General features: G+C 38.5%; 1 protein-coding gene across 3 annotated transcripts; it reads right to left on the bottom strand.

Moving 5' to 3' along the window:
• Nucleotides 1–23,257, bottom strand: slc22a7a (solute carrier family 22 member 7a). Of its 3 annotated transcripts, none has more exons than XM_055010016.1 (10): nucleotides 22,797–23,257; nucleotides 17,312–17,415; nucleotides 15,683–15,837; nucleotides 14,746–14,914; nucleotides 14,527–14,650; nucleotides 13,503–13,612; nucleotides 13,212–13,426; nucleotides 12,960–13,068; nucleotides 918–1,129; nucleotides 1–812 (listed from the first exon to the last, which is right to left on the bottom strand). In XM_055010016.1, the coding sequence occupies exons 1-9, from the start codon at nucleotides 23,160–23,162 to the stop codon at nucleotides 919–921; spliced, it is 1,563 nt and encodes a 520-aa protein (XP_054865991.1). In that variant the 5' UTR covers nucleotides 23,163–23,257; the 3' UTR covers nucleotides 1–812; nucleotide 918. The 3 variants fall into 3 exon arrangements, with proteins under 3 accessions (XP_054865991.1, XP_023152443.2, XP_054865992.1); XM_023296675.3 differs by having other exon boundaries at nucleotides 923–1,129; XM_055010017.1 differs by lacking the exon at nucleotides 17,312–17,415 and having other exon boundaries at nucleotides 923–1,129; nucleotides 22,797–22,985.
• Nucleotides 23,258–27,731: the final 4,474 nt, after the last annotated feature.

Genomic DNA, 27,731 nt, shown 5'->3' with positions numbered 1-27,731 from the left:
TTTGTGTAATTTTTTTGTCCCACTTTTGTCATTTTGTGTCTCATTTTTGTTGTTTTGTGTTTTTTTTCCTCGGTTGTGTTTTTTTGTCATTGTTTCTCGCTTTTGTAATTTTTTCTCATTTTTGTCATTTTGTGTCTCATTTTTGTCATATCTTTTCTTGTTTTTGTTGGTTTTTTGTCTTTTTTTGTCTGACTTTGTCATTTTGATCATAAAGTATTACCAAAATCCTGCAAAGCTAATGATATTCTCATCCTCATTTGAGATCAGTCATTTGGCTAATCTTTGATATATTCAGTGATGGAGTTTCAGCTTTATCTTGAAGGCTTTACTTCTATATGTTTAACCAAAAGTTAATGTGACAATATATATTAAAATAAAGATCTCCAATCAGAGCACAAAGAACTCGGGAAGCATTTTGTTGTAATTTTATTTTTATATGTAGGATAATAAAGTACATTTCAGATAAGTGTCTTCCAGTCTCTGCATTTTTCCTTTTTCTGCTGTATTCTGTGTAAAATGGGGAATTTATTGGTTTTTATTTTGCCTCAAATGGCAAAAGGTTTGTCCAAAATTCCTATGAAAGAAAATCTGACTTTAAAAACAGTTTAAAAGCTGCGTTAATCAAAACACTCAGAGTTGTCTGTTGTCCTGAAGACATGATTTAAACATCTGGTGATCTACATGATGATATGAAAGCCCTAATCCATCTGAAGAACATCTCCTCTGCTGATCACTTCTCCTGAGATGAGTCTTCACAATTAATGTTCTTCAGCTCAATATTTGCTCCTCCATTTGCATCGTTCTCCCTGTGCCTGTTACCAGAAATAGATCAAGTTTTATTCATGACAATATTAGTGACTGGTCTGAACATGTTTGTACTTTGTTGTGTGCTCAGAATAAAGATCCCTGAGACGTACTTTACCTTCCTTCTTCCACGTCTAAGATGTTTTCAGGCAGACGGACATTGAGCGTCTCTGGGAGGAGGAAGACCAAGCTGCCGCTGACAATCCCAGTCCCGGCAAAGATGAGAGGCGGCAGAGGAAGCCAGACGTCCTCCAGGAGCATGATCATGGGAGCCAGGGAACTCCCGATCCGACAGACACAGGAAGTGTAGCCCAGACCACACTGCCTGTCCAACAAAACGACAAAACAACGAATAAAGCAAAACACTAAATGACAAAAATGAGACAAAAAACACAAGCGAGACAAAAGGAAACGCAAAACGACAAAAACAAGAAACAAGATGCCAAAAACGGGAAAGAACACGACAAAAACATGAGACAAACGACAAAAGTCAGACAAAAAACAACAAAACAAATATGGCTAATATTACAAAGATGAGACACAAAATGACAAAAAATTTGACAAAAAACATGAAACAAAACAAAAAAGAGACAAAAAATTAGCCATATTACAAAGCGACCAAAAAAATGGATAAATGACAAAAACGAGACAAAAAAAACAAAAAGGCATGCAAAGCAATGAATAAAGCAAAACACAAAATGACAAAAATAAGACAAAAAAACCACGAGTGAGATAAAAAGGAAACACAAAATGACAAAAACGAGAAACAAAATGACAAAACCATGAGACGAACGACAAAAGTCAGATAAAAAACTTGACAAAAACAATAAAAAATAAGACAAAATATTCCAAAGATGAGACACAAAATGACAAAAATTTGACAAACACGAAACAAAACAAAAAAGAGACAAAAAATTAGACATATTACAAAGTGACCAAAAAAATGGATAAATGACAAAAACGAGACAAAAAAAACAAAAAGGCATGCAAAGCAATGAATAAAGCAAAACACTAAATGACAAAAATAAGACAAAAAACCACGAGCGAGATGAAAAGGAAACACAAAATGACAAAAATGAGAAACAAAATGACAAAACCATGAGACGAACGACAAAAGTCAGATAAAAAAATTGACAAAAACAATAAAAAATAAGACAAAATATTCCAAAAATGAGACACAAAATGACAAAAATGAGACAAAAAATTAGACAAAAAAGTTACATAGTTACAAAATATGAGATAAAAAATGACAAAAGTGAAAAACGAAACGACAAAAACATGAGACGAACGACAGAAGTCAGACAAAAAACAACAAAAACAAGGCAAAATATTACAAAAATGAGACACAAAATGACAAAAAAATTTGACAAACGACAAAAGACAAAACAAAAAAGAGGCAAAAAAATAACAACAAAGTTACAAAGCAACAAAAAATGGATAAATGACAAAAACGAGACAAAAAAACAAAAAGGCATGCAAAGCAATGAATAAAGCAAAACACAAAATGACAAAAATAAGACAAAAAAACCACGAGTGAGATAAAAAGGAAACACAAAATGACAAAAACGAGAAACAAAATGACAAAACCATGAGACGAACGACAAAAGTCAGATAAAAAACTTGACAAAAACAATAAAAAATAAGACAAAATATTCCAAAGATGAGACACAAAATGACAAAAATTTGACAAACACGAAACAAAACAAAAAAGAGACAAAAAATTAGACATATTACAAAGTGACCAAAAAAATGGATAAATGACAAAAACGAGACAAAAAAACAAAAAGGCATGCAAAGCAATGAATAAAGCAAAACACTAAATGACAAAAATAAGACAAAAAACCACGAGCGAGATGAAAAGGAAACACAAAATGACAAAAATGAGAAACAAAATGACAAAACCATGAGACGAACGACAAAAGTCAGATAAAAAAATTGACAAAAACAATAAAAAATAAGACAAAATATTCCAAAGATGAGACACAAAATGACAAAAAATTTGACAAACACGAAACAAAACAAAAAAGAGACAAAAAATTAGACATATTACAAAGTGACCAAAAAAATGGATAAATGACAAAAACGAGACAAAAAAAACAAAAAGGCATGCAAAGCAATGAATAAAGCAAAACACTAAATGACAAAAATAAGACAAAAAACCACGAGCGAGATGAAAAGGAAACACAAAATGACAAAAACGAGAAACAAAATGACAAAACCATGAGACGAACGACAAAAGTCAGACAAAAAAATTGACAAAAACAATAAAAAATAAGACAAAATATTCCAAAAATGAGACACAAAATGACAAAAATGAGACAAAAAATTAGACAAAAAAGTTACATAGTTACAAAATATGAGATAAAAAAATGACAAAAGTGAAAAACGAAACGACAAAAACATGAGACGAACGACAGAAGTCAGACAAAAAACAACAAAAACAAGACAAAATATTACAAAAATGAGACACAAAATGACAAAAAATTTGACAAACGACAAAAGACAAAACAAAAAAGAGGCAAAAAAATAACAACAAAGTTACAAAGCAACAAAAAAATGGACAAATGACAAAAATGAGACAAAAACAACAAATAAAGCAAAGCACAAAATGAGATGAACAACAAGTCAGACAAAAAACTTGACAAGAACAATAAAAATAAGACAAAATATTACAAAAATGAGACACAAAATGCCAAAAATGAGACAAAAAGTTAGGCAGAAAAAGTTTCAGTGACAAAAAATGAAACACAAAATGACAAAAAAATTTGATAAACGACACGAAACAAAACTTACAAAGTGACAAAAAAACACAAAACAACAAAAACAGTACACAAAACAACGAATAAAGCAAAACACAAAATGACAAAAATAAGACAAAAACCACAAGCGAGACAGAAAGGACACCGAAAACAAGACAAAATATTACAAAAAAGAGACACAAAATGACAAAAGAACAATGAACAATCTAGTATTTTACTTTCTGATCAAAACAACTTGTCATGGTCTAGAAATGATTTTAAATTTATCCATCCATCCATCTTCTACCGCTGGTCCGGGTCGGGTCGCGGGGGCAGCAGCTTTAGGAGGGAAGCCCAGACCTCCCTCTCCCCGGCCACATCATCTAGCTCCTCCCGGGGGACCCCAAGGCATTCCCAGGCCAGCTGAGAGACATAGTCTCTATTTTAAATTTATAGTTTTACTAATTTACAGTCTGCAGTTAATGTCTTCTCTGGAATTTTTACACTTTGAGGGCTGGATTGGACCCTCTGGAGGGCCGCTTTTGGCCCACGGGCCTCATGTTGGACACCCCTGACGTTAGAAGAAAATTGAGTGTTCACATGATCATATACCTCTGTGCTAAGTTTCAGTAGTTTTCTACTTGCCTGTACACTCGCAAGAATGTATGTTGTAACCACATTGCCACACATGCAGCTTACAGTCACAACACACATACACCTCACCTGCTAAACATTCTCATTCTCACGAGAAAATTCTTCTTCTCACACCACACATATGTTTTGTCTCAGAGCGTGGGACCGCCCCACTCTCTGCTGTTCTGTAACCTATGCTTTATTATAAATAAAGGGATAAGGAACTGCTCGGCGCGTCTCTGCCTCAGAACGTGAGCTGAGCAGGGTGCCCTTGTACAAGAAATCTCTTTGTCTGTGTTTGATCTGTTTCTCTCCTCTCAGTTCTGTGATCCAGGTTGGAGTCAGCCCGCTGGAGGCGGTAATTCTCTGACATAATTCTTGGTCCTTCGAGCCGGATGGGAAGCCTGAGATCCCGCTGAGTGGTTAACCTGAAGTCTGTCGACAGCCAGTCACCCAGGGTGTCTGAAAAGACCCAGGACGTGAATTCGGACCTGGGCCAGGGTTAGAACCAACCCTCACGGTGATTCTCTGGTTTTCCATTCGAACAACGGATCACTAGAATGAGAGTGAGTATCCACACGCAAAGAGAGTGAATGGGTTTCGAGCTTTAACCGTAGCTAAAGTTCTGGGTTTATGAATTTTAACCGTAGCTAAAATTCTGGGTTTCGAGCTTTAACCGTAGCTAAAGTTCTGGGTTTATGAATTTTAACCGTAGCTAAAATTCTGGGTTTCGAGCTTTAACCGTAGCTAAAGTTCTGGGTTTATGAATTTTAACCGTAGCTAAAATTCTGGGTTTCGAGCTTTAACCGTAGCTAAAGTTCTGGGTTTATGAATTTTAACCGTAGCTAAAATTCTGGGTTTTGAGCTTTAACCGTAGCTAAAGCTCTGGGTTTATGAATTTTAACCGTAGCTAAAATTCCGTGCACAAGAGGGATTTCGAAAGGATCCCTGGAAAAGTCAGTAAGTTACTTTTCCTGTGAAGTAGGATTACTTCACGTAGGTACCTACACCGAGGTAAACCCACTGGAGGTGGTAAATCCTCGTTAAGGGAGAGAAAGAAAGTGGTATTAGGTGTGAATGTGAATTTCTGTGTTTGAGATACGCTAGTTAAAAAACTCTAGAGAGTTTGCGATCTCAATTTTTTGTTTTATCCAATTAGGATTACGTACAAACGGTGTTTTGAGTAAGCTCTACCCGCAGTAAATTAGTTACTGTAGAAGCTTGGTGGAGGAACTTCACTCAATTTCACCTCATGTTTGTGACATCCTAAAAGGAACCATCATAGTGGAAAATCAATGAGCTTAGTCATTGTACATTTTGTATCAGATCACGAAAAAACTGATTATTTTTGGACTCCCCCCGTTCTAGTCTGAAACATTACTATTGCAAATAGGAATTATCTATTCGACCGGGCGAATATTTGTAGACAGAAATAGACAGAGACAGAGCGGAAGAAATAATGTTTAAATTACAGTGCACTAAAAAACAGGAGCCAATATGGGCAATAAATCATCCAGGAGCAGGGCAGATAAGCATAAGATGGATGACAAAACATAACTTTACAGGTAAACTAGACACGAAAGAAGTTCTAGGTCTCCAAGTCAATTAAAAAAAAAAAAAAAAAAGAAAAATGAAATTTCTCAAACAGAAGGCAAAAGAGAAGGCCAGAAGAGAAAGAGAATATGAAGCAAGTGACAAATGGTTAGAAGAATGTCTGCGAAGGGGTAAACAGAGACAGGAAAAGAAAACAAGGAAAAGGCAATAAAAATCGCAGCAGCTCTAGTGAAAACAGATGAAGAAAACAGCCGTGAATAGGCAGAGAGCACAAACCAGAGTAGAAGAAAATGAAGCTGCAGATAAACAGGAGCCAAGGTCAAGTCCAAGCAGAGGAGTAAAACAAGACGAGACAGAGAAAAACAGAGGGAGCTGACGGAGCGAGCTAGAACTCGTGCACAGGAGCGAGAGAGAAAAGGAAAAAGAAAAATAAAGAAACTCAAAGAACCTAACCTATATCACACACAATGACTTAGAACAAACGGTACGCCGTTTCAGACCAGGACATGACATTGACAAGGATATAGAGGACTGCGATGACTGCGGACCGACTCCCACTAAATCGACACTATGTCCACTCATAGAAGTTGCAAACCCGAGGTTTGGCCAACCTACGGGCGAGCAAGACGACCGTGGTGGACCCATTGTAGACGTACAACCAACAATGCTGGTTTACAGACCTTGGAGTAATCATGACAGAAAGAAAGCCACATCGGGTATTCCCACACCCAAAAGATGGTCTGAACGAATTTATCAATGGCATGCAAGGACTTAGAGTGAGCTACAGATTAAATGGTACAGAACTACAACAGTGTTTACAGGACGTTCTGACCTCAGACTGGGGGAGAGTACGGGGAGACTATATAGGACTGGACACTAGAGGAAGCCCTCTAACATATGACAGCCCAGATATGCTCAGACAAATAGCTGACCTTTTAGACAGGGTTCGCCTCGAGTGGCCAGTGAGGGTGGATTATGCGGCCATAGGAGAAACCAAGCAAAAAGAAGGAGAATTGGCAGCAGAATATAGACACAGGTTGGAAAGAGTGTTTAGAGCCAATTCAGGCATCCAGCAGGATGAAGCCGAGGAGTCTCCTTATCAACAGCAATTAAAAATGCATTTCTTAAAGGGATTACTCCCACCATTAAGATACCATGTGGAAAAACACTGGGTAGACCAAAACACAGGCTCAGTAACACAGGCTGTTAACCAAGCTACTCATGCTGAAGGGGTACAGAAAAGAAAACAAACCCAAAGTTCAGTTTATGTAACTGAAAACCTTGTAGCCTACAGCCACAGACAGAACTATCCTAGGAGAAGAGGTAGAGGCCGTGGTAGAGGCCATTTGCGTGGACATTATCAGACACGCACAGAAGACTCAGATCAACAACAGAAAGATCGTGAGCAAAAATTGTGCTATATCTGTCACAAGCCAGGACACATCGCGAGAGAGTGCAGACACAAACCCACACAAGTATGACTAGTGGCTGATGATGACAGAAAACAGGTAGTAACACCTGTTTCAGATAGGGAACAAGAAGTGCAGCTTGTGCAAAATGCAGCTACACTTGAAAATAAGAAAACACAGCCCAGCTCAGCTGCACAAACAAGCTCACACACACAAGGTCACATACAGAAAGAGCGAGAACAGAGTGATACTGACACCCAGCTTGATATTTTCAGTATGGTTAAAGCAGCGCATGATAAGGACTCACCCACTAAACCAATTTTGATAAATGGCAAAGTTTTTAACTGCTTATGTGACACAGGAGCATGTACTACAGTTCTTAGAGACACTTTTCCTGTGATGAGACTCTCCAACAATGTAGTTTGGGTAAAATCTGCATCAGGACATGTGACTCCTCTTAGAACCACACATCCTGCCACCATTTTAGATCCAGACTGCAACAACAGCGCCAAAATGTCAGTATTAGTGGATTCATCTTGTCCAGTAAACCTATTAGGACGAGATGCCATGGTTAAACTGAATATTGGAGTTATCCCCGACAAAGATGGTAAAATGACTGCAGTTACACTACAAACTGCATGTCTGGTGGAAGGAGCAGGTGGTCCACATTTCTTTTGGAGTTTAGACCTGGTGGATGAGCCTACATCTCGCCACCTACTAACTATGGCAAAAGACAAGTTGGAAGAAACTCCCCGGAGTCCAGATGTGATTGATTCCATGGCACCCTCCGACCTGCATTGCACATTGCGATATAAAAAGGATCCTGGACCAGATGAACAATATGATAAGAGAGTGCATGCAGTAAAATGCCGCACTATCTGTCTCCAAGCTATGTATGTTCTGGCATCAGGCGATTCCTGTTGTTCAGTAATAATGGGACAGGAACTAAAATCAATAAGCAAAATCACACCTGCACATGTCTCGTTGACAAAAGCTAAGAGTCACCAGTGGTGAAACATGCCTTTTATGTTGGAGAAAGCCGAAAGAGATGACTATTCAAAACCTGATGATGATGGTTGGAGTACAGGCAAAAACACACAAATTAGGAAAAAGGTTTTGGGACTGTATGTAGGAGTCACGCCACAGACACACCTAGATGAAAAGAACTGACTATTAGAAAAACCACAGTTTGCACTGTCATTAGAACATATGCAATTATTAGATACGTTACCATCTGCATTATGGTCTACAAGCCCGACAGATGTTGGATTAATAAAGGATCAGGATCCTATAAAAGTGAAATTAGTCAAATCAGACAGACCAAAATTAAAACAATATCCACTGACTCAGGAAGCACAGGAGGGCATAGGACCAGTCATAGAGGACATGTTGAAAGCAGGAATACTGAGGAAAACAGACACACCCATTTGCAAGACTCCTATTTTTCCTGTAAAAAAGGCAAATGGAAGATGGAGAATGGTTCAGGACTTACGGGCAGTAAATGCCATAGTAGCACCTGAACCGGTGGAAGTCGCGAATCCACACACTCTTTTGAACAGCATAGACTCCCAAGACAAGTGGTTTAGTGTTGTGGACTTGTCTAACGCCTTTTTCTCTGTACCACTCGACAGAGAATCTCAAGATTTGTTCGCATTTCAATATGGTGGCCAAATGTACACCTACACCAGGCTTCCACAGGGCTTTAAAAACAGCCCGACTCTGTATTCCCAAGCTCTACGTGCTTCTATGACTAAGTGTTCACCCTTAACGAATGGCCAGTATTTACTATATGTTGACGACATACTGATAACTGGACACACCAAACAGGATTGTGAGCTGAATACTTTGATAGTGTTAAGACACCTATATGCTGAGGGCCATAAGGTCAGTAAGACAAAAATCCAACTCTGCCAAACTAAAGTAGTATATTTAGGCCATATCCTCTCCCAGAATGGCAAGGCTCTAGCTACTACTAGGAAGACAGCCATCTTAGACACTCCTAGACCTGAAACCAAACAGCAAATGATGTCACTCCTTGGTCTGTGTAACTACTGCAGGACATGGATTCCTGATTACACCAGGAATGCTCAGCCACTACAGAACCTGATACATGGGAAACAGATGGCCATGAAAGATAAAATACAGTGGACACCAGAAACAACAGACTGTTTTATAAGGTTAAAAGTGTTTTTACAATCTGACACAGTATTAGCTTTTCCAAATTATTCTATGCCATTTACTCTATTTGTTTCATCACATCAGGGATTCATGTCCGCTGTACTTACCCAACCTTTTGGTGCGAGACACCGACCTCTAGCCTTTTATTCTAAGAAACTAGATGTGGTGGCTTCTGGCTTACCTACCTGCGTGCAAGCATGCACAGCTATAGCTGAAGCTATAGAAGCTAGTTCTGATATTGTTTTGACACATTAGACATCAAAGTTGAACACAATGTTCCTTTAGTCTTATTACAGACACCATTACCATTTATTAAAAACACAAGACTGCTAAGCCTCATTTCCATTCTGTTATCTAATCCTCAAATCTCCTACACTCAATGCAAAAAGGTTAATGTTGCGAGCATGCTTGCTACTCCATTAGATGGAACACATCATTGCTGTAAAACTGAGGTGGAGCATGAAACTGTGCCTCGTGATGACATTTTTAAAACACCACGGCCTCAACAACAGCACCTGTTTGTTGATGGCTCTGCACAGAAAGATGAAAAAGGAAGGAACCGTGTGGGCTACGCAGTAACCACAGAAACCACACTTATTGAGTCTGGTTCACTTCCTCCTTTTTTCTCAGCTCAAACAGCTGAATTACATGCTGTCACTCGAGCGTGTCAACTCTCCGAAGGGAAAGACATTTGCATTTGGACTGATAGTCAATATGTTTTGGACTCTGTGCATCATTTCTCACGTGTTTGGGCACGACGTGGCTTAACCACAGCAACTGGGAAGCCACTCACTCACAGTAGAATGATGTTAACACTCTTAGAGGCAGTTTCACTACCCACCTCACTTTCTTTGTGTAAATATGCTGCTCATCAAAATGATGATTCCTCCATTACTAGAGGAAATAACAAAGCTGATCTAGCTGCAAAAGCTGCCGCTTATATGACATAGCTCTTTTCCCATCTCTGAATTGTGAACTGTTGAAAGATGCTCAACTATCTGCTCCCATTTCTGAACAAAAAACCTGGCACAAAAGAGGGGAGACCACAAAAAATGACATTTTGCATATTGACAGTAAATCTATCCTTCCTAAATCATTGCATGCCACAGCAGCTTTGGTGAGCCATGGTGTTACCATGTCTCAACAGGAGGGATGGTAACAAAAAAAAAAAAAAATTTTAAAATTTTGAAATTTCAGCTAAACAGCACATCGCAAAGTGTATGATTTCACACCATACATATGGATTTTATAGAATTAAGCGACTCCAGACACGGAAAATACGCATTAGTCATTGTATGTGCTTTGTACAAATGGGTTGAAATTTACCCATTAAAGAAAAATGATGCTCTAAGCATGGCTAAATGTCTAGCAGGACATTACATTCCAACATACTGCATACCACGAGTAATTAGATCAGATAATGGCACACACTTTGTGAATGAAACAGTGCAGCACCTAGCAGAAGCATTAGGAATGTCTCTAAAAAACCACTGTGCATATCACCCACAAAGTGCAGGACTGGTGGAAAGAACAAATGGCACCATAAAACAAAGGCTAAGAAAAGCAGTAGAAGAAACAAAGAGACCATGGACAGATTGTTTATCCTTAGTAAAAATGTGGATGAGAATAACTAAAACAGAAAAAGGTTTAATCCCTTTTGAAATAGTGTATGGACGACCTTTTCCCATGCCAGCTTTTAACTCTGATTTAGTGAAATCAGAAAGAGAAAATAATCTAGCAGACTGGATGAGAGACTTGTTGAACACACCCAGGTGGGAGGGACCCTACCAAGTACTATTAACAACACCAACCGCAATCAAAATAGCAGAGAGACCATCCTGGATACATCTATCACATTGTAAACTAATAACAGAGGCAGTCAAAGAGATACATAGTGACCAAGACTAGAGTTTCCTATAGGGCAGTCTACTGGACAGTATGCAGGACTAGCCTGATGCGTCTGGGGACACAGACTGACAAGTCTGGCACTATAGGCTAGTGAAGAAACCAACGCGGATGCCTCCTCAGGCCAAAACCGCCCTATGTATTCTCTGCAGGTGACTGACCCATTAACTCTGAATGGTACCCAAGTGTACGGTCCATCTGATGATGGAGGCCTATGGCAGGCCTTGCCACCACACTGGAGTGGAATCTGCACTCTTGTGTATCTCACACCTACAATTCAGGTATATAATGAATTAAAGTATAGCACTCATCACTATCCTCATTATAGACCAAAGCGTGATGTTGGTTTAACCTCAGAAGGAACTAAATTCTTAGGAGGATCGTTGCCATGGTGGGGAACCATTAATAATGCTTATAACATTGACAAATTACATGTACAATTGGAAAATCTAACTTCTGTTGTGTCAGACGGTTTTGCTGCACTCACTCCATGGGTTGCAGCTGTACGTGCCACTCTAATACAACACCGCATGGCACTGGACATCCTCTTAGCCTCACAGGGAGGCCTCTGCCACGTTATAGGTGATCAGTGCTGCACATACATACCTGACATTGCTGGTAACATTTCCAACACAGTAAATCATCTTAATGACCTACTAGCAGAAATGAAAAAGGATGACGTTGACCTCGCAGAAGGATGGAGTTTTTGGGATTGGTTATCATGGGGAGACTGGAGAGGGAAAATTCTCTCTTTAGTAATGCCTTTAATTGTAATTCTCGTTTTACTCTGCATTTTTACTACTTGTGTAATCCCATGCATCAAATCTTGTATTACTCGCCTTATTGCTGTACAAATGCATATTCTGTTTTCTCAATATCAACATCTGCCTCGGGATGACACCAATAACGCACCTGGAGGTGCAGACTCGTCAACGGATTCTGGTACCGAGGCAGAAGATTCTGTGTAAATACTCTAGTGACTAGGCCAATGACAATGTAGCAGAAAACTATTTTAGAGTTGTTACATTTTGATAACTTCCTATGTCATTACTTCTCTCTGTCTCTTATCCTATTTTATCTTGTTTACCTTATCATGTTATTTTGTGTTCTTTAATATTGAATTAATGCATATAATCATGATGACCAACAGGAGGGAATGTTAGAAGAAAATTGAGTGTTCACATGATCATATACCTCTGTGCTAAGTTTCAGTAGTTTTCTACTTGCCTGTACACTCGCAAGAATGTATGTTGTAACCACATTGCCACACATGCAGCTTACAGTCACAACACACATACACCTCACCTGCTAAACATTCTCATTCTCACGAGAAAATTCTTCTTCTCACACCACACATATGTTTTGTCTCAGAGCGTGGGACCGCCCCACTCTCTGCTGTTCTGTAACCTATGCTTTATTATAAATAAAGGGATAAGGAACTGCTCGGCGCGTCTCTGCCTCAGAACGTGAGCTGAGCAGGGTGCCCTTGTACAAGAAATCTCTTTGTCTGTGTTTGATCTGTTTCTCTCCTCTCAGTTCTGTGATCCAGGTTGGAGTCAGCCCGCTGGAGGCGGTAATTCTCTGACACCTTTTGATGCATAATACTGGTCAAAAGTGACCCAAATCCAATGGTCTGGTTTTTCCATTCTTATGGGTTAAGAATGCATTGTAGGTAACAGCAGCATCAGGTCAGGGTGCTCCAGGTTGACCCTCGTGGTGTTAGGTTCTGGGGTTTTACCTAAGGATGGTTGGGAAGAGTTCCGTTGAGTAGAGGAATGCCGTGGTGAATGCCGCCTCTGAGAATCCCTTCGCCACCACTGCGATGCTGGTTCGAAGCACAGAGAACTCTGAAAGAGAAGCAAATGAAAGCTGTGGAAGAGTTCAGATCTCTGCAGATAACTAGACCAACATTTATCAAGTCTGCGACCTCAAAACATCCGATGCACTATATGTACTAGTACGTGTTTGCAAAGACAGGAAGTGGTGTAACCTAAAGGTATGGCTGCATTTATTCCAATCAAAGCTCCTGTTGTGATGAGAAACCACGCCTGGCTGTTTCGCCGGCCGATCCAGTCCAGGACGAAGAAAGTGAGGATCTTAGCGGGAGTTTCTACAGCACCGTAGATGAACTGAGTGAGGTAGATGCTGACGCCGAAGCCTGAGATCTTGAAACTAATCCCATAGTACAGGAAGCCAACAGCAAACCTGGAGGTACAGCAACACAGTCAGAATGAAAACACTGAAACATGGAGGCAGTCCTCTCAGAAGGATGGTTCGGTACCAGAACAACCCGGAGCAGAGGGTGATCCTCCTCATCTGAGGGGTTCTGACCAGATCCAGGTAGGAGTGGTTTTTCTCAGTCACCTCAGCCACCGTCACCTTCCCCAGAACCTGAAACAACCCAACAGTCAAACCTTAAAACTACAGCACATTTAAAGCAGAACTATGCAAGCCACCAAAAAATGACTTTCCTATATTGGTAGCTTTGTTTGTCAACCGATTCAGTAAGACGAAATTACACTTGAACAGTGTCCCCGCTACATGTTTAGTTTCCACACAGTGTGTATCCTAAAAAATCTTCATATCAACATTTTATGTTTATTCATTAAGTTTTAACTTTTTGAAACTGAAACATTCCGTATATATCAGGCTGTGTTTTAATGGTGCATACTGGAACATTTCCCAGCCTTGTTGTTGTGATTACTTTTCTAATCTCCCAGGACCCCTGAAATACCAGCAGAAAGCTTTTCTTACTAATTTTCTACAGACTGGTAATGAAACTGAAAGGTGAAGGGAGTTTCAGGCTGAAAAAAGGTTGTTTGATATTCTCAATTTTCCCTATCATATTCTCATTTTTAGCATGGACCCACAATGTCATCTAGCAACACTGGATGGTCCAGTGCTGTCGGAATTTAATCAGTATTAACAACTATATTACCATGGATTAAATGTGTGAAATGTGCAATTGATAATATTTACAACTGTACATTTCACTAAATGTGCCATATTCTCCCACGATAACATATATTCTTAATATCTAGGCATATTCATATCTTGTATCTATGTTTTGTATAGCCTGCATTATCTGTTATTATATAGTACAATGTCTATTTCTGAAAATTCCATCAGTAATTTGTGATAGCTACAATAAATTTTGAGTTTCATTTATGGTTTTGGAACTTTCAGGCAGACAGGTTGACCAACAGACTTCCACATTTTGCATCTTATTTGCCAATGTGACAAAATAAGGAATTGTAATTGAACTCATTTTCATTCTGGGCTTCAAGCTGCTCAGTAAGCTGTACCTCAGGGTCCAGTTTGTATGCAGATTCTCTCCTCCCATTCATTTTAGCACACTGGACCAGATACTTCTTGGCTTCCTCCGTTTTGCCGTTGACTAGCAACCAGCGGGCCGACTCAGGCAACCACCTGAAGACAGACGGAGGAACCTGACTTTTTAAAAGAGAGACACCAGATGTTTACTGCTAGCTGACAGAGTGGAAAGACTACTTCTTCCACCTTACCACCAGGAGATGATGGCAGCGATGCAGGGCGCTGTCACCACCAGTGTCAGGTGCCTCCAGTCTCGTACGAAGTAGGCCAGCAGGGCTAGAAGCATGTTCCCCATGCTCCACGACAAACTCATGATGGTACCGGTGAAGGTCCGGTGCTTTACATCCGTCCACTCGATGCCTGAACAGGAAGAGTGTGACAGACTGGAATGATCAGACAGCATTGTTTTTCAGTGTTCTCCTGATAGTGGAAGAAGAAAATGCAGTTGAAGACTTTGTAAATTATCCTATGAAGCATCATTACAGTTTGCATCAGTATGTTAATGGACTCTGATCACACATGTAGAGTTTGAGGCAGATTGAGGCATGTAAAGGTCAGTTACACGGTACTTCCTGTTTCATGGCAAAACGTCGAAATCCTGGGGGGCACCATTTTCATGTCCTCAGACTTTTGTGGAGCATTTTGATAACTTTTAATCACCCATGACTGATGTACATCCTGGCCAAAACTGAGCTGTCTCAAAGTTACCCTGTTTGAGTATATAGCTTTTGAAAACGTCCAAAATATGACCCATAATTCAAAATGGCTGACTTCCTGTTGAGTTTTGGGCATGGTTGTAATAGACTTTTTTGTGCATCTTGATGTGTTACATATGTGTACCAAATTTCATAGCTGTAAGTGACACGTACTGACTGTAGTAAATGTTTGAAATTTTGGCTCACACCTATGTAATTGCCCTAAAGTATCAAATTTTTTGCCGGTCCTGATGTGTCTGTAGAGATTCACATGTTACCAAGTGTTTTTAGGCTGCCAAATTTGAGTTTAAAAACAGGAAATTAATTCATAATAGGGTTTCAATTAATTATACTGTCAAGAATTTAAAAACTTTATGCAACCATGGCTTTTACACCGACAGGATAAGTTTTTCTCTGTGAATTGTGTTCTTACCGAGGACCACGCCAATGATGGACAGTCCACTGAGGGCCATGCCGCACAGCGCTCTGGAGATGGCAAACATGATGTAGGAGGTGGAGAAAGCTGAGGTGGTCCCCAGCATGGTGGAGGCAATTAAAGCCACGAGAAGCATCGACTTACGACCAAACCTACAAAATAATAACAAAGCATGAATACAAAAACACATATTTAACATCTATGATTGCTGCTGAGGTAAATTTTAACGCCAACATGATCAACAGGACTAAATTCTGGGATGTAAACAGAAATATTTAGACTAGATACAGTCATGTGGAGACAGTGCTCTCTGTTGGCAGTCACTGATGTATTATGGGAACTGATATTTTGGGTGTTTTTTAATACTGAAGTCATGAGAACACACACACACATGCAGGCGCTTATTTCTTATCAGCAGAGGAGCAGCTGACTTTGCCTGGACAAAAGTTACTAAATATAGAGTGGATCACAGGAGAAGAGGGTGGTACTGCAATGCCTGTAGCTTCCACAGTTAGATGTTATACTTTAAAGACCTCATTTTCTCGATAGTCATTAAAGTCTGCCAGTGGGTCGGTTAGTACAAACTGAGGCTGTTCAAGACTGAAAAACAGAATTAAAAAAACAAGCACAGAAGTGTCCAAAAATGCCAAATACATCAGGTTAAATGCAGATTGTATATAACCTCATACATGTATTCTGCCACCTGGTGGATCGTCGTTCCACTACAGGCAGCTGAAGTCGTATTTTGCCCCTTTTCTAAATGGCTACTCTCATAAAATCATCCAAATCATTGCTAATTTTCAAGAAGTAAGGGTAAAAAAACATCCAAATTAACTCGTTAATTAACTTGTGTTAAAATATCCAAATCAAATTTGATACTCCAGGTTTATCACATGCTTTATCCTGAATCATCACGTAGCATTTTTGTATTACAATCTACATTATACCTATAAAAATACAAACACACACTATTTTGATGACTTAATTAACTTAATTAATGAATGAAATGCCATCTTCTAATGCATTTAGAGCATTTTTACAACAACAGTCCCTCTGAAATCATAATCGCTGAACTATATTGACCAATTTTTAAATGTCAAAAAGACTAGAGGAAGAAGAGAGAAACAGCAATTAGATTGAAAATGTCATCAACGACATATTAGTAGACTGGAGCAGGCAGAGTTTTACTTTAGATTGTTGTGAGCAAAAAGTTGCCAAAAACACCCAATGGATCAAATTTGATTTAAAAAATACATCGTAAACAAAATGATATGGAAAATTATTCTTTTGGATTTTGTTAAAAGGGGTATTAAACATCTCAGTTCCAAAAAAAACCCCATAATTTTCTGGCTATTTTTTGATGGGTCAGAGTTAAATAAACAATAAAAAACTACGATGATAATAACACTACTTTTATTTTTGATACTTACTTCAAACTTTCCTGATGGATTTTAATGTGGATTTGTTCACTTCTTCCACCACTCAGTGGAACTAATGCTACAGACTGCTGATAAGTAGGTTAAAAGGGGGGTAAACAGTTATTGATACCATTGTTTACCTCTGTTAAGGGTCACAGTATAAGTGGACAGTGAAGGCTTAAGATATGACGAATCCTGAGCAACTTACTTGTCGGAAAGCTGTCCAAACACGACGGCTCCGAACGTGACACCAAGAAAGAAGTAAGTAGCGAGAGCTTGATTCAGCTTCTTGTTGTCACACACCAGATCCCACTGCAGAGACAGATGGGTTAAAACTAATGGTGGTTATCTAATTAACTACTGGCTGTGTAATTAATTATACGCAAAGCAAGCAAAGTTTTTGAATTCCAATAAATTTTGGTTGATGGCTTAATCGATGAATAGATATATATGTGAACTTTAACAACAAAAGTGTTTGTTTCATTTATATTTATCTGCATTTTTCATCTGTCTACTACAGGGGTGTCAAACTCATTCTAGTTAAGCAGCCGCATTGATCTCAAGTGGACCGGACCAGTAAAATCATAACATAATTAAAGCTGCAAGCAGCGTTGGTCAGGTCTTCGCATCCTTGCAGCTTGGCTATCCCACCCATGTCCACCAGGTGGTGCTGCAATTGAGGGTGTATATCGACCTATGGATATGATGAGGGCTGGACTGTGATCACACATGTAAAGTCTGAGGCAGTTTGCAGCATGTACAGGCTAGTTAGACAGCACTTCCTGTTTCATGGCGAGACATCCAAAATGGCTGCATTCCGCTGGTCTCCATTTCCACGCCCTCAGACTTTTGTGGATCATTTTGATAACTTTTGATCGCCCATGATTGGTGGACATCCTGGCCACATTTGAGCTCTTTTGGGGTCACGCTGTTTGAGTTTAATGCTTTTAAAAATGTCCAAACATGACACAATATGGTCCAAAATATGAATCAGAATTCAAAATGGCTGACTTCCTGTTGGATTTTGAGTATTGGTGCAAGAGCCTTTTTAGTGTGTCCTGATGAGTTACATTTGTGTACCGAATTTCGTATCTGTAGGTGAAACGCGGTCCGGGGGCTGAAATTTTATCATATTCTAGGGGGCGCTATTGAGCCACATGTGTGCCATTTCCCTAAAATATCAAATTATTGTATCCTTTACCAAGGGCTAACCAGCAGCTAACTGGAAATAACACAGACCAAGATGTGTACCTCATGCTTATGTGACTGTATAGAAGCTACACTGTTTCTCGCCTTCGTCGCTCACTTGTCCAGACTGTGTTCTGTTCATGTCGACTCATTACCACAAGTAAAACTTTGCTTTGACTTGAGAAATGACTCTGAGTATTAATTTGGAGAAGTCAGGACTCCAGTGAAGAACTTTCCTGACACTTTATCATTTGTGTATTACAACTTCCAGATCACAGAGTGCCTACAAAGGAACACAACATTTAGTCATGTGGAACTGAACAGTTTAGTATTTTACAGCTTATCAAGATCTAGAAATTATTTAAAATTCATATTCATTTCCTCATCTGTGTAGTAATTCTGAAACACCACACAACACAAACTAAAGTGGGAACGATTAAGGAAGAAGGTTCAGTTATCCCCCTGCCTCGTAAATGTAGAAAATGTATCCATAAAAGTACGTTAAAGTTATGGCATCAACAGTAGAGTTCCACCAAACCAAACTCACTGCAAACTTAAAGTGCACTTACAGCGATTATATTCAACATTTTAGGACTTTTTGTGAACTCAAGCCCTTTCAGTGTCTTTGAAAGTGGTCAATTATGGGATGGCTACACCGTTAGCCAGTACCAGGACTGTCGTAGCTACGTTAGCGCTGGTGCTATCAGCAACATGTATTACATTGAGGTGATCAGAAAACTCTTTGTTGCACAATTTGCACACAACCACGCTTTATCCAAGCTACCATCGGGAAGATTTTGGGAAAGAAAACTTTCCGCTAGTGGTGGGATGTGATTAAAAAACATTAATCTCATTAATTACAGGCTTTGTAAGTAATTAATTGCAATTAATCGCATTGTGTAATAGCAATATTTGATGCAATAATTATTTTCAAATCAAATAAATTGTGGCTGACAGTTGAATCAATGAATAGACATATACATGTTTATAATTTAAAATTGGACATATAGAAAAAAAAGTGATTTTGATGATTTAAACCCTGGATTTATTTAGTTGTTTTCCACTGTATGGCACATAACAAAAGCATAAGTAGTTCAAGGACTTTCAAAAAGTTTAAAATCCACAGATTCACTCTGTTTTCATTGTTTCAGGGTCTGATAAATGGTGTCATTTTGATGTTTCTTTTTTTAGGAATATAAATTTTTATAAACAAAAACATTTTTTCATAAACTAAAAGTTTATTATTAAGTTATTAAAAGACAGATATTTTTGTGGTCATTACTCTGTCGAGGCTCCGCCTCTTTGTAAAAACTTAAAACGACAAAAACGTTTGTTTCATTTCTCAGGCATGGCAACAGCAAATTTTGATTTCAGCTGAAAATGTTTGGTATACAATCTTCAGGGGGGGTCCAGGGGGGCGCAGCCCCCCTGAAGCCGAGAGGTTTTCAGTAAAATAGAGGTGATTTAGAATGAAAAACATGCATAGAATTACAGAAGACTAGATTGTAATGAATAAGTTAATTTAATGAAAAGTTAACTTACTTTTTCTTCAATGTTGTCTCACTGCATTTAGTCCTACAATTTTTACAGTTCTATAGGTCTTTTAACACTATTTACACTGGAGTTCTACACTGGTCACAAAGTCACTTCTAATGTCACAGTTTCGTCTATGGAGTCAGCTGTGTCAGTTTTTTGTACATTTCCAGAACACTCTTTAAACACTATCAGGGATTCATTTTGCCCTTTACCGTCACTTTTCTCTCAAGCCAATTCCATCGGAACTTGTTTTTGACACTTTTATCTATTTCTAGCACCAATGACTCTTCATCTTTCGATAAAAACCTCATGATTCCACCGAAAACGATCCCAATAGCTCAAAATTCCAACACGACCATGCCGCCATAAATTGTAACAAAAGAATGCATCGAGCAATTTGATTAGTCCAATCGTGGGCAGCTAACCAATTTCGACCAATCGCAAGGCCTTTTACAATGCAGCAGGAGCTAGACTGGTTCTCTTTGTCTGTTACGCTGTGGGAGAAACGCCGAGCGCTTCTCAAAAACCGGGAGCAAGAGTAACAAAAACATACCTCACCCCCCGTAAAATTTTCTCAACGGATTTGGACGATTCACAGAAATGATCAATTTGAAAATTAAAACGGCGGATTTCCGCAAAACGGCGGAAAATTGCCACGCCTGATTTCTATTTTTCTGCATTTTTCATCTGTCTGCTACATTCACAGATTACTGCTAACTCAAAATGACATTCTAGTGATTATATTCAACATTTTAGGACTTTTTGTAAACTAAAGCACTTTCAGTGTCTTCTAAAGTGGTCTATTATGGGATGGCTACACCGTTAGCATGACTCGTAGCTAACGTTAGCTCTGGTGCTAACAGCAACATGTTTTACATTGAGGTGATACCGTCGGCTTGAAGTGACGCAGTGATCAGAAAAGTCTTTGTTGTACAATTTGTACACAACCAGGCTTTTATCCAAGCTGCCATCAGGAAGACTTTTAAAAGGAAATTTTCCTCCCCACAAGCACAATGTGTTCTCGTCTTCCTTCACTTTTTACCAAACCTCCTCGTGCACTGACGTCACTCCTGCGTATCTTCTTCACTGCAGACCATAGACCACATGCTGCAGACAGAGTTTAAGTTCATTACCGCCACCTACTGGGCTGGAGTGTTCATCAGTGGTACCAGTGTGCCACAAATTAGGGAACTGAGAAAGGTACAATTAAATGCGTTAATTTATTTACTACTTTCTACTACTTTCCGCTGAACAAGCTCAATGTCGTCTCATCTTCCTTCACTGTTCATCAAACTTTCTTGTGCGCTAACACCACTCAGTGCATCCTGTGGATCTTCTTCGCAGCTGCAAAAAAGACTTTATGTTCATTACTCCCACCACCAGAAATTAGAGAACTGAGAAAGGTACCATTAAATGCGTTATTTTTTTAATGCATTATTTTTTCTGTAATTACTTAATCAAAATTAACGCTTTAAATCCCAGCCCTAGTTAAAAGACAGCATGGGTGACACCTGTCAGTACCAACTGTACGCCTATACAAAGGTGTAAATGTTTGTCTAAAGCTTAATGTGGGATTATTTTAACAATAGTTTTTAAATTCACATCAGAAGAAGTGGATTTATGTCCTGAGAGCTAGTTTTGGCACACTGTAAATGTAGTGCACAGCATGCTGTATTTTCAGCTGGTTGTGTAAATTTACACACTACAGTCATGGAGGGATTTTTTAGAACAGTTGCAACCCTTTTAATATTCTATATGATGCAAAACATAACACTGTATTTCCTGTTAGAAAATCCATTACCACCGAGAAGCGAAACAGGTTCTGAAATGCAAAATGACTACAAAGAGACTAACCAAGTACTGAGATGCAAAATAAAGTAATTTTTAAAAAATCTTTTTTTGTTGTTTTTTTTTATATTTAAACATTTTAATGAAAAATGGTTGAATTTCAGTCACAGATTTTCTCCACTGATAAACTTTACAATGTGAAACAAGAGATCAGGATGGAACAACCAGCTCTTAACGCCTATGCGATTATTACCTCTATTTGTAAATGTGTTTTTTCAGATTGTAAATTTGACGATTAATAAAGAGCCACGACTGAAACACTGGTTCTCATTATCTTGAATTTTGCTGATGGGGGAGCTATTTTGTAGCGGTTTCCCTTTTTATACAGGAGGTCCTCGACTTACATCAGAGTTCCGCCGTAAGTTGAAACTCCGGTGAAAATGTAAAAAAAGCTGTTACGTGCATTACGATATCAATCAGTTAGATATTTGTAAGATTACAGTAACGAAAACAGTCATTAGCTCACACTGAAACATAACTCAGTAGGAAAATACCGACCAAAATGTAAACTGTAAGTCTGATTTATGCTTAGGAGCCATAATGAAGTTAGTGAATGTAGCATAATCCAATATGGCGGCAAATGTAAACACAGCCGTCTTATAGCGCCACGTGACTACTGTACATACAGTATTCATCCACTCCGCTCACCAACTAGTGCCATTGAACCTGTTCCGAAGTAACAACGAAACATTGTACGTTAAACCATGAACCGGCCTGTAATCAGTTCCAAAGATATGGCGAAATAACGTATGTAAACCGAGGACCTCCTGTATTGGCATTCTTATTTCCACCTAATCAAAATTGTAAATTCGGGAATTATGCCCACTACAGAGATGAAACGTACAGGAAACACCTAAGGTTAGTTTCATGGTTCACTTCCAGTTCCCTCTATAGTCCCCACAGTTTAACATGCATCTCCATCCAGGATCTCCCTGAATTGTCTCGGTTGGAAACTGAGGACCTCCTGCAGTTTGTTCCCTACACACCTGTGTAGCAACTGTGAATTAGAAATGACTTCATTCTGTACTTGCTCAGCAGTATCATGTATTTAGGTGCTTGTAAAGTGTCCCTGTTGTTTCTCATCATTTCTGGTTAAATGTTCAGGTGTTGCTTCTCCTTACCTCGGTGGCAGTTGTGGAGCTGAACTGGGACTGGTCATAGACCCATCCATTGGGACAAGGTGCAGTCTTGTTTCCTTGGCCGAGGTCAACGGTCATCGGGGGATCATAGATCCTGCAGGAGCTGAAGGAGCCGTTGTCCTGGCGGGGGATCCTCAGGGCTAATACCTCGGGGTCCGAGCCCCAGCTGTCTCCACCACTTTGCTCCAGGCTCTTGAGAGAGCAGCGATGAGGAGGGGTGGCAGAGACAAAGTTGTGCAGGAGAAAGTGGAGAGGGAGGATGCTACGGGGGAGGCACAGGATGACCATCAGCAGGAACTGGAATTTTGAGAAGCCGCCAACATCGTCCAGGATCTCCTCAAACCTCATGGTGATGGGATGGAAGATGTGAGGACCTGTGTCTGACTGGGAACCTCTGATCTCTGCCTACTGCTCCTCTCTACCCTCAGTCTGGCTGCAGCTCTGAACAATCAGAATAATTCAACTGGAGAAAAAACAGTCAGAGGGAGGTTCTTCAGGAATAATATGTGTGTGAAAACAGCATACTGTTTGATGCCAAAAAATTATTTTTCAGGATTATGTCAAGTTTCTTTAAATTGTATAATTAAGGTAACTTAATTATATGACTGCAACTGTAAATATACATGATTTTTCACACAATCTATGTAATATTACATAACTCATAAAATTAAATTGGTCGTGTAATAATTAAGTTAAAACTTAAATTGCCCAAATAAAGTTTTTTTTTTATTTACTACTTCTTTTTCCTCATATTTATCACACACTTTATCTAATTGTAGAAATATATCTACACTAATAAACTTGATCTGTTAAATAAAAGAAATATATATTTGTATATTATAATAAATTCTGTCTTCTTTATGTCTATGTCAGAAAATGTACGTTTTCATGTACAATAAGTTTTCCAATTATTTGGTCATGTTTTTATTGTTACTCTACATTAGACATTTATTTGGTTGCTTGGTTGCCTGGTTGGTCTATTTTGTCTATTTGTCCACCTTGTGACAGTATCCAGGTTGGTATCGATGGTTTCCTTTGTTTCCTTCCTCCCGCCTGTCATGTAGCAGAAAAATCTGATTCTTCTCATAAGTCAAACATCCATCCAGCATGTAAAAGATGTTGAGACCAATGAGTAGTTTGTATTAGTTTACAGTCCTGCTAAGTATTTTCCAAGCCTATTTGCAGTAAAGCACAGGAAAGAAAGTACACACTCTCATGAAATAGTAAGGAACTGCTGTTGGGATCTGTGAGGTTTGGTGCTTTCAAACATTGTACAAACTATGGAGTTTGCCATTTAATCCAGATTCCATTCAAAATAACATCTATAAAATCACATTTTTCACCAGTGTGGGTTATTGTTCAGTGTCTTATTGTGTTTTCACTGGGTATATACAGTTTATGAACTGTTTAAGTTCCATGTTTGCTGCCTTGCTGCAAACAAAACAGCCTCTCATTGGATGAGAAATGTCTGATTTGAACTGAACCAGAGAAAATTAACACTATCAGACTTGGTCTGTGGCTTTGCGTTGTAAAAGAGATGCTTTGAGGGATGGTTGTGTGTGGAAACTGATTACCGTGGAGCAGATGGACAACTGGAAAACACAGCTAGTGGAAACTGTCCCATTGGTGGTTTACTAAAACCTCTCGATCTGTTTAAGGAAAACATCGTGTCACAGTTAGAGATAAATCACATCTTTCACTCTGATCTCATAATAAGAGTGGCTTCGGCTTTGACAAACTAATTTATCTCTACAAATGTTTAATATACATTGGTCTATTGTGGAAATATTCAGCGTCAAACATGCGGCCCGCGGGCCAAAAGCGGTCCTCCAGAGGGTCCAATCCGGCCCTCAAAGTGTAAAAATTCCACAGAAGGCATTAACTGCAGATTGTAAATTAGTAAAACTATAAATTTAAAATCATTTCTAGACCATGACAAGTTGTTTTGATTAGAAAGTAAAATACTAGATTGTTTATTGTTCTTTTGCGTCTCATTTTTGTAATATTTTGTCTTTTTTTGTCTGACTTTTGTCTCATGTTTTTGTCATTTTGTTTCTCGTTTTTGTCGTTTTCTGTTTCCTTTTTGTCTCACTTGTGTTTTTTGTCTTATTTTTGTCGTTTTGTGTTTGCTTTATTCATTGTTTTGTGTATCGTTTTTGTCGTTTTGTATTTTTTTGTCTTGTTTTTGTAATTTGTCCATTTTTTTGTCACCTTATAACTTTTTTGTTGTATTTTTTGTTTTATTTCGTGTTGTTTGTCAAATTTTTTGTCATTTTGTGTTTCCTTTTCACCTCGCTTGTGCTTTTTGTCTTATTTTTGTCATTTTGTGTTTTGCTTTATTCATTGTTTTGTGTATTGTTTTTGTCGTTTTGTATTTTTTGTCTTGTTTTTGTAATTTGTCCATTTTTTTGTCACCTTATAACTTTTTTGTTGTATTTTTTGTTTTATTTCGTGTTGTTTGTCAAATTTTTTGTCATTTTGTTTTTGTTTTTTGTTGTTTTGTTTATTGTTTATGTCATTTTTTGTCTCATTTTATTCATTTGTCCACTTTTTGTCGCTTTGTAACTTTTTTGTCTAATTTTTTGTCTATTTTATTTTGTTTTTTGTCTTTTTTGTCTGACTTTTGTTTTGTGTGTCGTTTTTTTCATTTTGTGTCTCTTTTTTTTGTCTGACTTTTGTGGTTTTGATCCTACAGTAAAATCCTCTATAGTTTGGTTCCAGATGACTAAATGTTATGTTCCTTTGTAGACACTGTGATCTGGAAGTTGTAATGTGGAAATGATAAACTGAGGCTGAATGTTGATGGAACTGAATTTATTTTGCTTCAGAAATTTCAGATTGTTCATGATGTTTTGTAAAAAGATAATTCCTTAGATGTGAACACTTTCAGAACAGACTTTTTTGCACTAAAATAAAGGAAACATGAGGAGTTGTGGTTATTTCTAAGTTATTATGCTGTGGTTTTACTGGCCACTGGAGATCAAACTGGACTGAATGTGGAACCTGAACTAGAATAAGTTTGACACCCTTACATAAAAATGCTTTACACACATTAATGCAATGAAGTACTTAAGTTAAATGACTTAACTGAATAGTATCTCAGTCACTGAGTTAATTTCTTTGAAGTCAATGTAATCTGTGCAATATCACTTCAATGTCTTCAAAACTTATGTTGGCTTTGGTTCAGGAAAAAAACCACAAAATGTTTTCAGTTCATGAAACTTGACTTCATGAAAACCAAGAAAACAATGTTGCTTCATTTTTGAAAATCAGGGATATAGGTCAGTTGTTCCAGGCAAAAACATACATCCAACTTCACCTCAATGGTGGTGCAAAGAACTCTTGGTAAGAAGAACCAGAAACTGTCCTCAGTCACTGTCTCATTTCAAAAAGCCATGAACTCCAGTGGTAGGAGAATAAAGACAAAGAAGACGTACAGGAGAAGGTAGGAAGATATTGGATCCCTGTGAGGCTTTGAGCTAACCGTTTTCATGAATGTCTGATTCCCTTCACTGATGCAGTTAGAAAGGCTTGTAGATAGAAACCTTGGTTCTGAAAAGAATCTAATTTTGACAGTCTTTGGGAGAATCAGCTTGACTAAAGTTGATTCTCCCAAAGACTGTCTAAAACTCTAACATTTATGTTTCTGTACAGAGCAATAAAAAACACTCCGTTTGTCATCTGCTTTGTAGAAATCATAAGAAATTAATGTGACAGATCAACGTCTGAGAAGAAGACCTGAGGTGAGAAGAGGTTTGAGTTGGATAAACAGATGGAGTCATGGGATGTTTCTATAACTGATGTTTGCTGGACAGTCTTTAATGATTATCTGTGTGGAGAATCCTTTTCTTCGTGGTTTTAGCTCAAAACAAAAAGGACATTTCTAAGAAACTCTTGGCGAGTGTGTTCAAACCACTTTGACCATGAGCTCCTTATAATCTAAAGCAGGTCCTTCATCTGCTGCTGCTGCTGCTTGGAGCTGGTCGGTCACATGTTTGGATGAGGTTTATCGAACATTCAGGGCCACATGACCTCAGGACATATGATGGAGGAAATGGGAAGAACAAATGAGGTGAAAGTTAAAAACGAAACACGACAGCATGAATCAGCTGACCTCGTTGCGATGCCTGATGGGGTGTGACGTTATCGAGCCTCAAAACCTCGAAGGGAGAATGAAAGTGTTTGTTTGTCGACTCCCTAACAGAAAGAGCAGTGTGTCTGTTGCCTAAATGTAATCAAAACCTAAATATGTATGGGTCATACGGTAAAAAGCATTTATTTCATGACTTGCATGTTTAAACAGAATCTGTGAGAATGATGTGGAGCTGGTTTTATGTCGTGTCTTCTTAACTTCCTTGCCTTATGGTATTACTTCCGTAGCCACACAATAAAACAAATAAAACAAAAAAAAAAATAGCTTGCAAGAATTTAGCCAATTAAAACATAGATCTTGTACATGCCTGAGCAGATTTAGGTCTGAGCACCAACTAGGACTCTATTGGAATGCTTGGAGTTATTTTTCACCCAAAAGAATTAAATTTTTGACGGCCAAAACATACTCAAAAATTTGCATACCCATCAGACCTAGCAAAAAATTTTATATCTTTTGGGACTCGCACGTGTGACAAAATGGATCCATAGCACCCCCTACTTTTTGTGATTTTTAACATTGACGATCAGTGAGATGTTTCACCTACATCTGTCAAATTTGGTAGGCATATGCAACACGTGAGGGTGAACAAAAAAGCCATTGGCACCCTTAGTAAATGCCAACAGTAATCTTGAACCAACTAACCCAAAACCAGAATAGAGAAAACACGATAATAATTTAACCAGAGAATATTACAGGATACGAGTTTTACAAACAACTGTAGATACTAACACAGGATAACAGTAAGTCTGGTAATTCTCGAGAAC

Source organism: Amphiprion ocellaris, chromosome 4, assembly GCF_022539595.1.
Source record: "Amphiprion ocellaris isolate individual 3 ecotype Okinawa chromosome 4, ASM2253959v1, whole genome shotgun sequence".
Lineage (NCBI taxonomy): Eukaryota > Metazoa > Chordata > Actinopteri > Pomacentridae > Amphiprion > Amphiprion ocellaris.
The sequence above is the reverse complement of the archived record's forward strand: the minus strand, read 5'-3'. Positions and strand labels throughout refer to the sequence as shown.

What these genes read in the sequence shown, in the direction of transcription:
- slc22a7a (XM_023296675.3), bottom strand. Translation starts at nt 23,162, where the DNA reads ATGAGGTTTGAGGAGATCCTGGACGATGTTGGCGGCTTCTCAAAATTC. An exon ending in GCTGCCATCATCTCCTGGTG is followed by an intron (nt 14,651 to 14,745) that starts GTAAGGTGGAAG and finishes GTCTGTCTTCAG; the next exon opens with GTGGTTGCCTGAGTCGGCCC. An exon ending in AAATGCAGCCATACCTTTAG is followed by an intron (nt 13,069 to 13,211) that starts GTTACACCACTT and finishes CTTCTCTTTCAG; the next exon opens with AGTTCTCTGTGCTTCGAACC.